At 35.4% G+C, this 18,562-nt stretch overlaps 1 protein-coding gene across 1 annotated transcript; it reads right to left on the bottom strand.

Annotated features, from left to right (window-relative positions):
• Nucleotides 1-278: 278 nt before the first annotated feature.
• Nucleotides 279-18,237, bottom strand: LOC104529037 (nesprin-1-like; the record flags this gene model as incomplete). The annotated part of the gene is made up of 10 exons (XM_010173216.2): nt 279-431; nt 1,884-2,048; nt 4,993-5,195; nt 6,733-6,829; nt 11,103-11,271; nt 11,823-11,935; nt 14,797-14,961; nt 16,159-16,296; nt 17,087-17,194; nt 18,169-18,237. Coding segments are annotated over 10 exons (1,380 nt in total), but the record flags the coding sequence as incomplete, so codon positions are not given.
• Between the last annotated feature and the right edge of the window lie 325 nt (nt 18,238-18,562).

Below are 18,562 nucleotides of genomic sequence, written 5' to 3'. Positions count from 1 at the left end.
TTTCAAATGCATGAAAACTGTGACAAAGTCAGCTCACCTGAATGTGATTTGAAACTACATAGAAAGAAATATCCAACAGGACAGTGTTTTGGAAATGTCACTCATAAAATACAATGATTTCTATTTGCGAAAACAGAAATTATACAAAAAGCACCACTAGTAGAATAAATAGTAATAACGGAAATGTATGCTAAAATAATTTAATGCTCTCAGATTTAAATAGTTGCAAGTTTATCTCTTATGAAGGAGAAAGAAAGGAATGTAAGGAAGACACTTACTTCTAAATCTTGTACAAACATTTTGACATCAAGGAAGGACACTTCTACAGGGACTGAAAATTTCCTATTGCTTCCATCAATAAAAGCTGTCAAATGGGCAACACCATCCAAGTATTCCTTCCTCATTTTGTCCAATTCATCTGCTCGAGCATACTAGGAACATGTAAAGTAAAAAGAAACAAACAAAAAAATAACCACTCCAAATGAGATATCTGGCAATTAAGTAATGACTTAGGAGAATTAGCATGTTTTCAGTACAAAATAATGGAAACTAGTCTAAATTAGTTAGACACTAATTATTTGCATCTGTTTCAATAGTGCTCATACTAAAAAGAACAATATTCATACAAGAGCTCAGCCTTTTTAAAGGTTTGGATCATTTGGAGAATGCCAGACTTTAATTTGTTTCTAACCTAGAATCAACATCTTAATTCATTTCTCATTACCTATAGCATCAATTTTGAAAACTCAGCAAGGAGAACATGAAAAGCATAGAAAAGCTGAAGGATAACAGAAATTTCAGTAAAAGAACTGCTGGTTGGAGGAAGGGGAAACACAGATCTTAGAAAATAGAAAGAGCTGTATGACAGAAATGGTGAAAAGCTAGTGAGAAAAACTATATAACCAGCACATGAAAGAAGCTGCATAAGTAGGGGAAGAGACATTTACATACTGAGCCTTACTGTTTCCACAGTGAATCACCCTAAATATCATCAGGAAAAAAAGCTTAAGAATTTTCTAGTCAAAAATTTGGAAAAGTTACAACAAAAAAGGGACAATCATTATTTGCCTTTCCATTTAACATGACTGCAATGGAAATAATCATGCTAGTAAAGAAAATAGATTCAGTATCTTCAAATAGGCAACTGCTATTTAAAATCACTGGAAAGGGGAAATATCATTAGGTGTATATTGACTATAGGAAAAATATTTTCTAATATGTTTATGAGGTGTGAAATACTTCTGTGTAATTTAGCTCGTATCTTCTCTTTGCTTTTTAAAGAGCAAATATAGAAAAAAAAATTACAATCAGCTGAATTTCTTCCATGAAATAAAGGGTGATTTTTTTCACTTACTATCAGTGCTTCCTTATGCACAAGATAGAATTAATGTCTGACCAATAATTTGGGGAAAACATTTAGTTGATTAACTTGCATTGTACCTGCTTATGGTTGCAGTACAGAAATGGAATGCAACTTTCATTAAAGAATAGCAAAAATATTCACTTTAACTTTATTTATTTTTACTGTTTAGTTTTACAGAGCTTTAACAGTAACAATAGCTACTTAAAATCAATAATTTTCTTTGAAGAAAAGTAGAGGATATGCATAAATAATATTCACTGTATCAAGGCAGGAGACCATAAATAAAAATTACAGCTTATACTAGCTGAAAATGTCCAAAAATAAAAGCTGTATAAAGAAAAAGATAAACAAAGGAAAAGCCCCAATAAAATAAACTGGTGTCAGGATTAATTTCTAATTTAAATAATGACAAACAGTTAGGCACTGATGTCCTATAGACCTGCTAGTGGGGCAAATTTGTCTGGTTTGCATGGAAATGACCAAGTAAACATTTAAAAGTAACAACAGCAAAAACACATACCTGCTTAACTTGCATAAACAATTCTCTCCATCTTCCATTTAGTAACAGAAGTTGCTGTTTAAGGTCTCTGGAAATGGTCTCATCACATGTCTCAATCAGAAAATTACCAGCATCATTCATGGCTGTGTGCTGTTGGATCCAATGAGGTAAGTGCCGGAAGAAATCCTGAACAAGAAAATGAAAACACTTTTCTGAAACCTTTTCATTTAGTCTTTATCCTAAATCATGAAACTAAAATGTAATCATGTCATGGTTTTTAGCTTAAACAGAGCTGGGTTTCTTTTTCAGTAGTTAGAATAGTGCTGCATTTTGCTTTTCAGCCTGAGACTTGTTATGAGAGAGACACTGATAACGTAACGGTGTTTGCATTTTTGCTGCTGGAAGTGAAGGACTTTGTGTTCTGTTATTCCACAAGCACAAGCTTTAAGAGGGTGAGGAATATTTAAATTAATAAGCTAAATTAGTGTCTCAACCTACAAGCCTCCTTATCCTTGCCCCCCAATCCTCTCCCCTATTGTCTGGGGGTGGGGGGGAAGTGGGTGAATGGCTGTGTTGGCTGCTAGCCAAGGGCTAACCCAGTGAAACTATCACAAATCACCAGCTAATGGCTTGATAAAACTCTTTGAACAATTATCATTGGAAGCTCTTCATATTGGATATGCCATAACAGAATTTCAATGTCTGTGAACATAACCTATGGAATGAAAAACTATCACCAGTTTACTTACAGCTCATTTTACTCCAGTGAGTAGCTTCAGTTAAACTAATGGAACTCCTCCTTAAGAGCAAGTTTCTTCACTGAAAACACTCCTAGAGCTCATCTAATTTCTGTCTTGTCTTGAAACAGTATGGGCTGATAGTAACCTGGGCCGTAAACAGACTGTAGAGAGCTTATTCTCCTACTGTGAACTGTATGCAGCTTTCCAGGTTCTGGCACCCCAGAAGACCTAAGATGACTGATTGTTTATTGCTGCTTCCTCCAACCTCAGAGAGGATGAGTAGGGAGGGTAAAGGGATGGTTTTCACTGACTTTTTCCCCCTGTTTCAGTGAGACAGCCTAAATAGCCCAGCCATAGTGCCAAAGGTTTCTGTGCATCTTGTAGGCAGGTATGCACACGTAAATTGGTAGAGAAGACAAAGACCAAGTCCCTCCCTTCCTTTTTGCTCTTCAGGAGGATGGACAGTTGTTCCTAAGGCAGGTATCTCCAGGAACTATTACTATAGATATAACAGTGAACAAAACAGGACTCAATCACTGTCCCATGATTGTCCACATTTTCTCTGATGTGGCTTTGGCTTGTGCCTGCTACCCTTCTACCAAACAATGCACAGTTCAAGGGATGACACATGGCAAGAACTGTTCCCAACAGACTGAATCATGAGACCACCTTCTTTCAGGGAAGAAAGAGTAGCCACAAGGATGCAAGCTGAACCATGTCACTTGGTCCTTCGGACTAAGGAAAGGGCACTGACCCACTTTATTTAAGACTATTGATCTACCCTACAATTCCAAAACTGTTCATCTAATAGTGACAGTCCCATGCAATCTTTCACCCAGGGATAGATGTGAAAAAGTTCTGTCTACCTGTACTGTCATCCCAAGTTTCAGAGCTACAGTTCTGAAACATGATAGTTTATACTTGTCAGAACTCATCCATATGTAAAAAACAGTTCTGATACAACCAAAAAGAAAATATCAAATGGATATATACTATTCAAATTTGTTGAAGAGAGAACTGAACAACATACAGTGTTCCAAATTCCTAAAGCTGAGATGAGCAGAGTACAGGTGCTCTGTACCGATGTATCAGTGAATAAACTTAATCATGTCAGCAAATTGTATGTGCAGTTTGAGTCTTCGACTCGCAGTGGAGCACAACCCTTGCTTTATGCAAGTGTTACCCCCTGTGAGCACATCCAAAAATAAAGTCTACTGAATGTGGCACTGGCTAGTTCTCCAATGATCAGGCTTACTAGAGGTCAAGAAGGAAAAAGTACATGGAGTAAACTACTCGCATCCTTGTTTCCTGCTTTGAAAATCTTTAAAGGTAAAGTTATAAAACTGACCAGAGAAGTAAATATTTTTATTTTATTCATATATATGAATATAAGAATATTTCATTTCAAACATTACCAAGTTACTTACATAAAACATATACATGGAGCTAAGATCAATCTGATCAGCTGAGGTTATTCTTCCTGCTCAGTAATAATAACTGCTGGTATTTATGTTACACCAGTCAATTGAAACCTTTTCACAGGTATATTTTTTATTTAAAAAGTGTATTACATTCTTTTGCATCAATTTAAATTTACAAACTTTTAACAAGAATTATACTGTTCTGTCATGTGACATGAAATGGTCCTTCTTGACCTGATGTCAGTCTGATCTTACAACCTATTATAACCACACTTTGGTCTGAAGACTTGTATAGCTGCTACGTTGGGATGGGGTGAAAATGTGACACCTATTAAATGCAGTATTTTTCAAATCAATCTGGGTCATTATTGAAGTTTCACAAACATAAATCTTAGTGCTTCAGTACTCTAATACTAGAAGAGAAAAAAATTATCTTTATAACTGTAGGTCCCCAACAGGAATTGTCTAAAACATTCCTAAAAGGACAGGGAAATTGATTAATTACCCATCAAACATAACAACATATATTAATAATGTTGTCTTATGAAGGCAACTGATATTGAGATCTGTCATCTATATGGTAGAAAAATCAGTGGAAAAAATAATTGTCTTTAAGTGTCTTTATATGCAGCACATAATCATGTACTTTGGTGTTAAAAGCCCTATTTGCCTTTGGGTGAAACATGTAACATTCCTATCTCTGAACAACACTGCTGCCCTATATTAATGTAAAAAATGTCTCTAACCATGGTATCACAGATGATGCTTTCCTTCATTGCGTGTACATGTCTGTACACAAAGTATGTGCAAACATTGAAACAACTATCATGAATGTCGACAGTATGCCAGAAAGTGAAAAAATATCTTCTCTTGTGTGACATTTTGTAAAACAACCTAAGCAAATGCAAAAACATATCCCATGTCTCAGAATTTACAAAATAGCCAGACACATATGTTATTAGTGCATACCTTTTTAGAATGCTCAGGCTGATTCAGCATTTTTTCAGCATCTTCCAGCCAAGCTTGTAGACCTGCCACAGTGCTGCTGTATCTGTCCCAGTTAGCAATTACTTCTTCCAACATGCTTCTTACGCTTCTCACCTCTACTGAGAGGTTCCTCCATTGTGCTGTTGTTTCATTCATGAATTTCATCACATTCTCAACTTCTTCCACTGACATACAGGAAAGACATTGATTATTTTGGTTCATTATTATTTCTGTAAAACTTAATTTTATATTATGCTTATGCATTCTCATCGGGGAATTATATTTTACTGTGAATTCTATTTCAGTAGGCTTTTATATACATATGCTCAGTTCGCAGACCTATTTTAATGCAAAATTACAACAAAGAAATTAAACCTGTGAATTAAAGACTAAGGAAAGTACATAAAATGAATGCTATATTAAAAGAATCACACTGCATATTCAGTGTCTTGTTCATTTCTAATCTGTAAGAAAAGAAATCAAGACAAAGTTTTCTGAAAAAACCAGAAAATAATAGAGATGCATAATGTACAAAGATATATCTGCATTGAAAAGTACTGAATTAAATTCTGATCCTTCTTCCACTTACTTTAAAACCAAACTGCTATTTATTTCTGCAATTTAATTTTTAGTATTTACCTCATGGCAATAAAACAGCAAATGTGTCCTCATTCCAGAAGACAAAAACAGAGAGAAGAAAAAGGACCCAAGCAAATCCTGAGACTTCATAAAACAAGCAGAATACAGATAATTTAAAAAACATTTTTTAGCTAAGATGTCCTCTAATTTGCACTGTTGTTTCTGAATTCATATAAGTAAGCAGATGCACTTTAGAAAAGAATTTCTTACTGGATTTTTTAAATAGCATTGAAAAAATCTATTAATTTTATTCTTTGTAAAAATACCTTGTAAAAAATGCTCACTTTTGTAAAATTTGGGTGTCACCATCATTAACTTAAATTTCACAACAAAAAAATATATCCATATTCTCTCCACAACTGCTAATCACTCTACCAGCTGCTGCAACCCTCCACCGACATTATCATGTTATCTCCTCAGCAGAGATTAAAGTGATCTCATGTCTGTAACTATCTAGGTCAAATACTGCCCTCATGCATTCTCACTGAACTCAGCAGTACTCAGGAATTACAGGAAGCAGCTGTTGAATCAACTACACATTTTCCACATGTATATCCATACTTCAACTATCATTTGGGTTCCTCTTATTGGTTTTAACAGTTAATGAAAAATCTTCAATAAATCAGGGAATAGTTTTGCTACTTTACTGAGACAAACTCTCTATTTGTGGTTTTCCAGTGAATTAAGCCAAGCCGGGGAGCATTTCTAGTCACCACAACATGATCTTCCCAGTCATAATTTGGTCTCTGGCACACTTTAGACACAAATCAACAATGCTGGAACAATTCAGAAGTTAGTATGGACCACGGATTTCTCCCATTAGGAAGTCTGAACATGACCACCCTCTTCTGGAGATTAAGCAATCTTAAGAGCAGGAGGGCAGGCTGCTCTGTACCAGCTTTGTTCATGCTAGAGAAAATGTGAAATTGCTACAACAGGCTGTAGCCTCCTTCTGATGGACTGCAGGTGCTGTGCAGCCCTGCTGCATGGAAGGAATAAGTATTAGGAGATCTTTTTAGGGGATATTTATGTCTAAAGACATTAAAATTGTGTCCTCATGACAAAAGAAACTTAGGCATTTACCTGAACCATTTGCTTTGGCATACATTTCAGCTGCTCGTTTCAAGATCTGGTAAGTAACTTCATACTGCTCAAAGAACTTACTATTTTCAATAACAGACTGAAAAGAAAAAAAATGCAACAGACAAAATAAAGATCGTTATTAAGAATAAGGATAATTTAAATGAAACTACACCAGGACAGTGATGACAACTTCTAACTTCAGTATTCTCTATTCATTTTTTTTCATTATTATAAAAGAATATTTAAATTATCATCATTATAAAATAACCTATATATTTTACCTTTTCAAATAAATGGTACAGCAGTCTCTCTTTTCAAATACAATTTATTTACTTCGCAGTAGTAGTGGATGAAAAGCTGGACATGAGCCACCAATGTGCATCTGCAGCCCAGAAGGCTAACTGCATCCTGGGCTGCAGCAAAAGAATTGTGGCTAGCAGGTTGAGAGAGGTGATTCTGCCCCTCTATTCTACTCTGGGGAGACCTCACCTGGAATACTGCATCCAGTTTTGGAGCCCTCAACATAAGAAGGACGTGTACCTGTTGGAACATGTCCATAGGAGGGCCATAAAAGTGGTCAAAGGGCTGGAGCACCTCTCCTACGAGGACAGGCTGAGAGAGTTTGGGTTGTTCAGCCTGAAGAAGAGAAGGCTCCAGGGGGACCTCATAGCACCTGAAAGGTGCCTATAAGAAAGCTGAGGAAGAACTGTTCACAAGGGCATGTAGCAATAGGACGAGGGGCAATAGTTTTAAACTAGAAAAGGGTAGACTTAGGTTGGATGTTAGGAAAAAGCTCTTCAATATGAGGGTGGTGGATTATTGGAACAGGTTGCCCAGAGAGGTAGTAGAGGCCCCATCCCTGGAGATATTCAAGGTCAGGCTTGATGGGGCTCTGAGCAACCTGCTCTAGAAAAGATGTCCTTGGTTACTGCAGGGGAGTTGGACTAGATGACCTTCGAATGTGCCTTCCAACCTAATACATTCTATGATTCTGTGATTATTTAATACATTCTTAGACAGCTGGTTGCTGCCTTGCTGAAAGTCACCAGCATATGTTACTTTGAATGTGCAGAAACTGGGCAATTAACTTAAAAGTTATTTAATGCAAACTGTTTTACACAGAAATCTAAAGTGTAATCATTTTAATAAAAGAAAAAAAAAATCATCCATATAGGATACAACAAAAATCAAACACAGTTAAACTGTAAAAATCATTCCTGTATGAAGCCTCTGCAGAAGAAATGAATTATCCTTCAGTTTTCCTTTTCCTCCTTTGTAATTGGTAAAAATAAGATTAAGGAAACACTGCATAAACAGATGCTGCTTTTTCAAAGTGTGATACAGGACTTTTCCTTTGTGAGTGAAGTTTTAGCTGTGCAATGAGTTATAGCATGATGAATAATTTATCTGGAAACATTTTGGTTACAAAGTTATGGTTTTTTATAATTTATGCATCCTTATCCCTTATAGCAAATGACACAGAGTTTTTTTAAAGGTCTTCCAGAAATGCTACTTCCTTTAAGTGCAATATATAATTATATCTCTATATTATGCAAGCATATTATGTCTTGCATTACCACTTTGAAAAAGGGACAAAACCCTGGGTTTTTTACAGGACGTTTATCTTGCCTTACGTAATGTACTTAGTTAGAGTTTTGGAAAAGTTTTGTGATTTATACTACCCACCATGCCTCCTCAGTTTCAGATCTACAAAATTAAGGCAAATACATCTTATATATGTCTGCACAAGCTTTGAAATGTCAGAATAGACAATGTGTACTAGTGTGATTTTGGTAAACTCAAGTTTCAAACAAGGTCAAAGTTCAATGTACTTTGAAGAGGACAATTAGATGAATATACAAAATATATAAACATGAAAAACAGTTTTAAAACCTGATCTCACAGCCAGTATATCTAAAAATCTATTTTAAAATCTTTTACAGTTGCTATGCCAAATCACCACAGTTATCTAGTAGGTAATTTAGAAATGTGTTTAGAGCCAAGGAAACTAGAATTCAAGGACAATCAGAACTTTTCTCGGCTCTACTGTAAAAAAAAAAAAAAAAAAAAAATCTGGCATGTATGAAAAACTTACATACTTTAACATGAGTTATATGACAAACTCCTGACTTTCAGTTTTGCCAAACCCATACACACAGATGTTTTACCCTGAACCAAAAACTGCAAGACTTCATATGAGAAAGTAAAAGACCATATCAAACAACTTACATAATACTGATCTCAAGAGCATTTGGAAATATCTCAAAAAACTAAATATAGACATTTTACTGATTAATATTGTCTTCCATTTGACAAGATCCCTTAAAAAAAAAATGGTGCTTTTCCGAAATCCATATAGCATATGGTGTTAAAAAAATTGCTCATACATCAATGTCAAAACAGAGTTCCATGGGTTAAAATCCATGGATAACTATCCATTACATCTCCATTACAGCTTAGACTTTGGTACAGTCTATTTTTCATGTTGATGGTGTACAATTTATGTTGACCTTTACTTTTGTTATATGACAGACAAGTGAAAAGAAAACGGGGTAAAGTAACAACCACCACTTTTATTTTTAAGCTACAGCACATAAATATTTTCCAGGCATATGTTCTATCCAGATCCTAACTATGCACATTCCTAGAATGGTGACAGTGCTCAGTCTGCTTTGGCAGACAAACAAACTTACATTTTTATCTCCTACTAATGTAGTCACTGACTATAAGGTACTGACTACAGCTTTCCTTTGTAAGACTCCTAATTTATTGGGAGAGTAACTAACACTTAGCTCTTGGTCCTAGAAAATTGATCCCAAGTAAGCCAAGGCAAATAAAGTCTTGTTCCATGACTGGACACCTGGAAGGAGCCAGAAGTCAAGGCCATCAGGAATGAAACTGAGCTCTATTTGTCTTCTTGTCCCAATTTCCTCATTTTGATGCGATGCAGTTTCATAAATGATGCAGGGAAGCATTTTTTCCCCCCTAATAACCATCTCAGCATTAGCAGTCTGAAGCACAAGAATAATTGAGGCAATCACAAATTCACCACTTAAATGTTCATTTTAAAGCAAAAAAGAAGGAAGTTATATAACACAATAATCCAAAAGTCAAGCTATCTGCTTCTTCATTATTTCCCTTGTCACCTTTCAGTAGTTTTTTCAACAGTCTTACAGAGGATACAAATGGACTATAACTCCTAGCTGTTGCACATCACTCTAGCAAATGATGTTATTTTAAATAACTATCTGAATTTTACAAAGCTTGTCTAAAACAAGGCTTAACTCCTGAATTTTATGTGTCCCTAACTGCTAAAGTTTAAACATAGAAAGGGAAAAGCATGAACAGGTCTTCAATTCTCACTTTGTAGAGGAACTTTACTGAACTTGAAGTTTGCTTCCAAAGTAATAAAAACTGGCTGTGGAGGCATCAATAACTTTCTCAACACAATGTCGTGGCTCTGAATGATTCTGTAACTGTATGAATTCTTTCCAAACTGAATTTTCCTGTGCAATTTTCCTCATATGGATTAGATAGAAGGGTAAAAAATTATTTAGCCCAGCCTTGCTTTTGAAAGAATCCCTCACGCCCTAATGTAGAAGTGCAGCAGTGGTACTGTTCTATCAGCCACTTGGCACTGTAAGTGTGTGTTTAACACGATACAGTAGCATAAGACTGAAAGAGAACATATCAATGAGCATTTGTAAGTCAATAGCCTCTGTTTCTTTACATGATATATGGACGATGAAGAGCTGGAGTAATCTCTTTCCAGAACAGATATAAAGGAGTGGTCTAATATACTAATGTTGAGTAGGAGAAGAAAAAACATTCTTTAAAGAATAAAATTACCTCCCTATCAGATTGTATACTGAACAAGCACACAAAGGCAGCATAACTTTTTTTTTTTTCCTTCATTTCAAGAAATGAGAGACTGCAGGCCAAAACCTCCTCTATCTCTATCTACACTTATTCTGTTTATAGTCACTATAAAGTGCATCTATGCAGTTGTAAAAGAAGATTAAATTAAGTTCTTTGGAATTGCTATGTAAGGTAAATAAAAATCTAGGATTTTGAACCTCCAGATATGCTTTTTAAGTTGATGGTTGGAGAGTTAGCAGCTAGGACATTGTATTATCTCTTCAAAAACAGAAATAAAGACAGCATTTTAATTTTTAGCCTTTTGACTAAAAATGTGTTCCTCCATGGGGAAGACAGATTCACCTCTGAAAAGATATTCCATAACAATGCAGTCATAAAGTTGATGACTGTCAAGTCTAATTTCTGTTTCTGTTCTTTTATTCATTTCCAGCAATCTTAAAATATGAATATTTCAAAAATAATTAAAAAAGAAGATGACAACCCCAACTTACAATGTAATTTTGAAGAAGCAGTTCCACTGACTCTCGCCTTCCATATTTGATAATCCATGATTTTAACTTTGATTCTGCAAGGACTAAGAGTGACAGTAGACGGTACTTCAGTTCCAGAAACTCCATCTTCAACAGATGGAGCTCAGACGAAGAGACAACAAAATTAAACCTATAAAATGAATCACACTGTAGTAAAATACAGCAATATTCATTTTTTGCAGGAGAGACTGAAAGCTTTAGTTACAATGCAGATATTTTTCTAATCTTTCACCTAATTCAGAGTCTACAAACATCTAATTATGCATGATTATCATTCTGATGACTGCTCTTGAATAGAAAATTAATTACATTTCTGTTTATTCATAGAAATAATCAATTTACACCTGTTACTAAGTTTTGCAAAGTCATTTTTATTTTCTTTTTCACATGCATCCTGGCTGTTGTTACATAACATTTCTTCCAGGGACAAGTAATAACAGGATCAATTTTAAAAAGTGTTCCCTTCCAAAACCCACAGCTTATTTTGATTCTCATCAATCTGCAATGCATAAGGCTTTTTGGTATATTTTTATGTATATTATAGGAGGTTCTTCCTTCCAATTTTTTCCTGCTTGCCACTGAGAAACATAATCAGACAGTGATTTCTACATGAACAGATTAAAAAGCAAACAGGTTCCCTTTCATTCACCCAGGGTTTTTATTTCAGATTGAAAGCCTTACCTCTCTGCCATATCCTCTAATTGGTCAGGTGGAACAGGCACTCCGTTAACAGACCTGGCCCCGTGGATCTCATGGAATGCCTTTTTGTGACCATCTATGTTTTTCAGCAGATCCTGATTTGATTTTAAGAAAGAGAGATTGAGAGAGTGAGGCAGGCGAGAGAGGGAGACAGAGATAGAGAGAAGGCTCACAGTAGGCTATCTAACTAATAAGCACAATTTAAAGCCTGCACTGATGACTCAATGTAGTTAACTATTTGATCATGCTCTCACACTTGCATGCAAGCTTATGCATACCATAAAAGCATTTACATCAACTTGAACATTTACACAGGGAACTCCTTTATAACATGCTCTGCTAAAGCTGTGTCTAACAATTATGGAAGATTTTAAAACAGAGGATACACTGCAAAGATTTAACAAAGCAAGAACTCTTAACAGTAACAAATAATACCTGAAACACAGTCTGCAAATACTCTAACATCACAGCAATATAATCTTGCTAAATTTACTCTTTACATCTTTATAACAGATACTAACCTGTATTAAGTATAGATTCAAATTTTCAGCAACTAACCTACTCCACTATATCTACGCAGAAGATCCATGGCTCCTTATGTAAGTACATATTCAATATTTAGTGAGCTTTTCACTCTCTCAGTATCAAAAGATTTCAGGATCGCTCTCTCTATATGACACAAATGAATACAGAATGTCGTACCTGACCTGTATTCCTGTGATAAGAATTGTACCAGCAAAAACCTTACAGCAGAGCACATTTCAACTGTAACTAAGCAACACCGCTTCAAACGGCTTCCTGGAGATTACATATGAAAATGAATGACTGGCAGTAGTCTTTGAAGAGATACCGTGACAGTAACATGTCAAGTCCCCAGCGACTGAGAGGATGCAGAACAGTGGGTATTTTACTGCATAAAGACAGCTTCTGGCACAAAGTGCTCAGAAACCTGTTAGCAAAGGAAATCACACAAAGGTCCCCCTCTCACCTGATTGAACAAAATGCAGGCTTGTGTATTGATCACAGATTTATTCCTATGTGCTGAAAAAGTGTTTCCCTCCAGTCAATGCCCAGTGTTTGCACAGAGGAAATTAATGGCAATTCGCTGACTAAGCTTACCAAATGGTCCCACCATCCCCATCAACCCACCTATATTTTCATTGTGTTTCACTTCAGCCAATACCTTGCTGTGAAGAGATATGAACTAAGCTTTCTCAGATGCAAGGGATGCACTGATCTTACTATGGCAAAAATTCTGCTGAGGGCATCCTGTGACTAACATACTCTCACATAAGGAAAGACTTGGAAAAAATATCTCAGCTAGCTGCATTTGAGACCTTTTCAGACAAAAAGCAATGTCCCTAGCATGCATTGGTAAGTAAAAATAAAACCCACAGCTTCATTCAACATCAACGGCAAGCCCATGAAAACTTTTATATGTTGTTCTCATGAAGCGAAATCCTGCTATGCAAAATGAACCTCAACACACACAGACATTGTCCTTAATTTCTGGATCTTGGTGGCAATGTCAACTGAAGTAAACTTAAGTACTTGCCTGATTCCATGAAGGTTTGACCTAGTAAGCTGCCCTCTCCCTGTAAGTTTTCAAGGCCGGGCTGGATGAGGCTTTGAGCAACCTGGTCTAGTGGAAGGTGTCCCTGCTGATGGCAGGGGGGTTGGAACTAGATGATCTTTAAGGTCTCTTCCAACCCAAACCACTCTATGATTCTATTTTGTATTAGCTCTAAAACGGCCATAAGCTATAAAGTTCACTAAAATAACCCATTGTTAGATGGGACAAAGATACAGAGAAAGTGATCATATTATCTCAACAAAATGCTAAGAAACAAACCCAAACTTCCTAGGAAACAAGGACTGAAAAAAACTCCACTAATGTACTTCTGGTACTATCCAATAGCACATTAGGATTCATCAATGCAAATCTGAGTGACAAAACAAACTCCAGAAACAGATATAATTATACACGCTTCTCTTGAAGATTTCCCCATCCCACTCCCATGGGAAAACTCCCCTGGCACAGACTAGCCTAAATCAAAGTTTATTTGTAGTCTCAAAAATCCCTTACTACAGCATTTCTGATGCAAATAAAACACAGTTTAGGTGTTTCTTATAAATGTATCAAAAGGAGATCTATAGTGTTCACAAATGTTTGACCTGCTTTTTTTAAAGAAATGTAAAATATTATGAATCCTGAAACATTTGATGTTAACAAGAAAGCTAATGAAATTTAGCTTTACAAGAGACTAGACCTCGAAAAAAAAACAAGTATCTCCTTTATAGTTTTTAATATTGTTTTGTTTCAGTTTTATTAGCCACCACTTAAGTCAGAAAAGCTGCCACTATTCTAATAAAGAGTAACTAGAAGACCCAACTGATCTTCCAGATAAACTACCATTGTCTGTCACAGCTGTTCCAAGATGACCACGAAACTTCTCAGCTTTTATTTATATGGCATTACTTTTTATTTTAAAAAATGACCCATATCCAAACCACAAAATATAACAAAACTACAATCGAGTTTTAAATACTAGTGAGAGAGAAAAAAAGCAATATAAAATACAGCCTTACTGCTGCAAGTGCAGCCTCTCTACACCATCTTTTTCCTTTCTCTATTATATTTACTGGTTCAGTTTCTTTTGTCATCTCACCAACAATTTCTGTCTATATTTAAAATATATTTATATCTAAAATATTAATACCTGATATCTTTCAGATAGAAGAAGCAGGAACATTCAAAAGCAATCCTGAATATTGCTTGTAAGAGACACAAATATCATAGTTCAAGTCATTACTAAAAGACACCTAGCTTTAGCTGCCATCAAGATGACACCACCCACAGAAACTAGAAATAATCATCTTTTTTTGTATCCTATGGATGATTTACAGCTTCGGAAACAATATAATGCACAGAACAAATGTATGTAGCCCTACCTACCTTATGTTGTTCAAGCTTACGGTGTATTATATTTGCTGTTTCCTCGTGAGCTTGCTGAAGAGTTATTTCCTCCCTCAGAGCAGCCTCTGCTCTATAGAGCCAAGCACCTATGGTACCCAAAGGTGCAGGAAGAGATTTATCAAGGTGTATGTGCCAATCAAGTAGCTAGGAAATAAAAGTAAGAGAAATAAACTTCCTTCCTTGCTTAAGCAGACAAACAAATATCTTGAAAAAAAACAGACTTTATACTTTAAGACCAAAACCCCACATAACAGACCATGTTTGAGACTTAAACCTAGGTATATTTCTTCACGTTAGTACTGAAATTATAGCATTCTCACAGGCAACAAAATCTCCATAACTATTTGCTGACTCATGTATTTCCCTTCCAGAATGGTAATTGAGTTACAGAACTGACCACATACAAACTGGAACAATTGCCAAGCTAAAGAGCTGGAACTTCATCAATTAATAGGCACAGCAAGGGATGTGAGACCTCCTTCCACCCCATGTAATTTATTTCATGCTCTTGCATAAAATCTTTTTATCTTTATTTTGAACATATTTTCTATGTGCAAAGTGTAAATGAGTCTCAAAGGATTGTGGAGTTGAGAATGCAGCAGCAAAATACTGTGTCATACTGGCAATCGCAGAGAGTGAAAAATAACAAAAAATATTTCAAAACTCCAGAATATGTTTAAACAGTTGCTCTGTAAATATATTACATTAAAAAAAAAATCCATTCATATACACTGAGTAGTAATGATTTAATAACTTCTTATTTGGGACAAACAATATAAGTCACTTGGGATTTTCTTATTTGGAACAAACATAACTCACTTGGGATTTTTCATTCAATTGTTACAAAATTACTATCACAAATGCTAATATTAATTTATTACTATTGCAATCTTTAAAAAAATAGCATTAAAGCCCCATTGATTTATAAAGTATTCAGTATTACACATAAACTTTTTTTAGTTGTAGTGAAAAATATTATATTAGAATTTCTCAGGTAACTAGCAATTTACATTAAAATATTGCATTTCAAAGAAGCATTATGCACGTTTTTCTTTTTATAAACAATGTTTTGAACTTGGCTAAGAACTCTTAACACACTTTCAAATACTCAAAGTATACTCCTTTTCTTAAAGTTCATATTCTGTCTTTAAGCAGTATTAAAGATGATAGTGCAGTAAATATTCTCAAAATAAATGCAAAATAATTCAACAGTGACAGAAATTTGGTCCATTTTTAGGTTCTTAATGCCTAATAAATACAAGAGCAAACAGGTGTCTAAATGATTCTAATTTCTCATTCTTCATTTAATAAAAAATATAGAGCATAATATTTTCAACTTACCCTAGAAGAAACTCTGTCCCACGCTTGCTTCACCATAGCTTGATCAAGTGACAATTTACCATCTTTCCTTAATGACTGAGTCACAAGTTCAATCTGTTTCCTTTTTACCTCATATTGTACTCTGAAATGCTTAAATGACTGCACAAAGAGAAAATCAGATCAATGTAGTACAGAATCAAAGAATGAAATTCTTCAACATTTATGGAGTACTACAACCTATGACAATTTTGTACTGCTAGAAGTCCTAATCCTTCTGAAAGAGGAGTGTAGTAGACTTGTATATTTACACTGAAATGCATTTTATTAAAGGCTTTAATAGATTGTAAGTCCTCCAAGAAAATATAGGTAGGACTTTCATATTTCTCTTCAGTTTTCAGATGCCTGAAACCTATATGAAAGGAAATAATAATTGATCAAATAAACTAGCAAATGGATTAAATACTACTTGGGACAGACAGTGGCTGCTTTTAGAGAACAGCCGAGCTTCGAAGGAAAATTTAGGACAAAATTTATGTTGCCAATTTAGATACTAACCTTTGAAAGAGAGGTTAAAAATGAAGCTCTAAGCCCTGTCCTCTCTACCTGTCACCTCATCCAGCCTCAGTCATACCTCCCATCTGAGCTATATCATGCAGGATCTGGAAGGACTGTACAGACACATGCTCACTTCTAACTAGGACAGTCCTTCTTCACACTGCTAGAAAAAGCACAGTGTTAGGCAAACCATCTGTGCACTGTTCTACGTAGCAAAGCTGGAGCTGACATTATAATTCCTCCACCAATAAAAAGCAAGATAATTTGTGTCCTTATTTCTTTAAACTACAGTATATTGACTTGCACATATACAGATTGTATAAAATACCGAAGTACATGTTGCACATAATGATGAAAATAATGTCTTTTCATACAGATTTTCCCTACTGCTTACCTGGTATTTTTCCTGTAAGCTGGTTTCTGCCACCTGTGCTCGGGCTAAGTCTCTTTCAAATTGTTCTACCCACACTTTTAGGTCTCTCAACATCAGTCTGTCCTCCTTCTGTGATCAGCACAGCCACACAAAAAAAAAAACAAAAACAAAAACAAAAACCAAAAAAACCCACATTGCAGTCTCTTAGTACAGGTGTCAGATATAGTCCAGAAATTAACATCTCTCTAGCAAGTCAAGGTCATTAGTTGTAGTGAAATAACTACAATGGAACATCTGGGCCCAGTTCTCTCATCACTCATCTTCATGCAGTCTAACTGAAAAGCATTTCCTGAGTATAAGATGAGAAGTCAGCAGCTAGACATTAGTCTTACAGTGGTGAAATCATGACAATTCGGGACATTGCAGCATCAGAGATATTACTTGCTGTTCTCATTTGATGTTAAATTAACACAAAATCCTTTAAATATACCTCGACAGCTAATTTTAGTCTTCCACATATTTTCAGAGTCAAGTTTCAGTAAAAGTTAATTGAGCTGAGACAGGAGAGGATTTTATCATCTTTTACCACCATCTATTATCTGGTCTGCTATTGCTGAAAATAAATGTTATTTTCTGAAGGACTTCAGGGTAATCCTTGACATCAAACTCCAAATTCAAAAGTTGGCAAGATATTTTGGTAGAGAAGGTTTTAACAAGGAAAATGAAAAGAAAGAAAGAAAATGCAATTATATTCAGTTCCTTTTCCCTCCATACCATTTTTTGGCTTTGAAAAACAGCATGTTTGTTTCACAGTTTTGCTTTAACACTTCAGTCTGTCATGGCACTAGTACTATGCAAGGCTGTAAAGTTCTCTGCAGAATTCAGTGACCTGGCAGTGAATAGAAAAAATACTAACAGGAAGTCTCAGGTCTGTGAGTGTGTTATATGCAAAGGTTAGCAGAGAACAGAAAACATTTTTGTGCACTGTGTAAGCAGGCTAATCAAGTAGGATACAAATAACTGTCTCAGATTTCCAGCCAATAAACCCTATGTGCTGGCTGTTAATCAGAAGCTACTCTTTGAGACCAAAGAAGCCATGTTACCATAACATTTTTCAGAAACAGATCTATTACAGTGAACAAATACAACACCACATCATATGAGCCAATCACCTAAAATGAGTGATTAAGTTTCAAGCATTACATGAGAGAAGAAAAACTGGACCATGTGATAAAAAAGAACAGCCACTGACTGTACTTCAGAAACAATGTACTTTTAAGATCCTAATTTGGGAGAGGAACCAATTATGGTTCCTTTCTTTGAAAGCTGCCTCAAATATATAAAATACAACTTCCTTTAATAATTTTAAAAGCATAGAGCTATTGCTTCTTTCAGCTGAGGAAAGGACAGGATCCTCAGATAGGAAAGAAAACCTTCTTTGATGTATTTCTAATAATTCTCTTATTGATCCGCTACTTAAAACAGTGGTAATTGGTT

Source organism: Antrostomus carolinensis, unplaced genomic scaffold (genome assembly GCF_000700745.2).
Source record: "Antrostomus carolinensis isolate BGI_N321 unplaced genomic scaffold, ASM70074v2 scaffold7280, whole genome shotgun sequence".
Lineage (NCBI taxonomy): Eukaryota > Metazoa > Chordata > Aves > Caprimulgiformes > Caprimulgidae > Antrostomus > Antrostomus carolinensis.
Note: the sequence above shows the minus strand (reverse complement) of the source record. Positions and strands in the feature narration are given on the sequence as shown.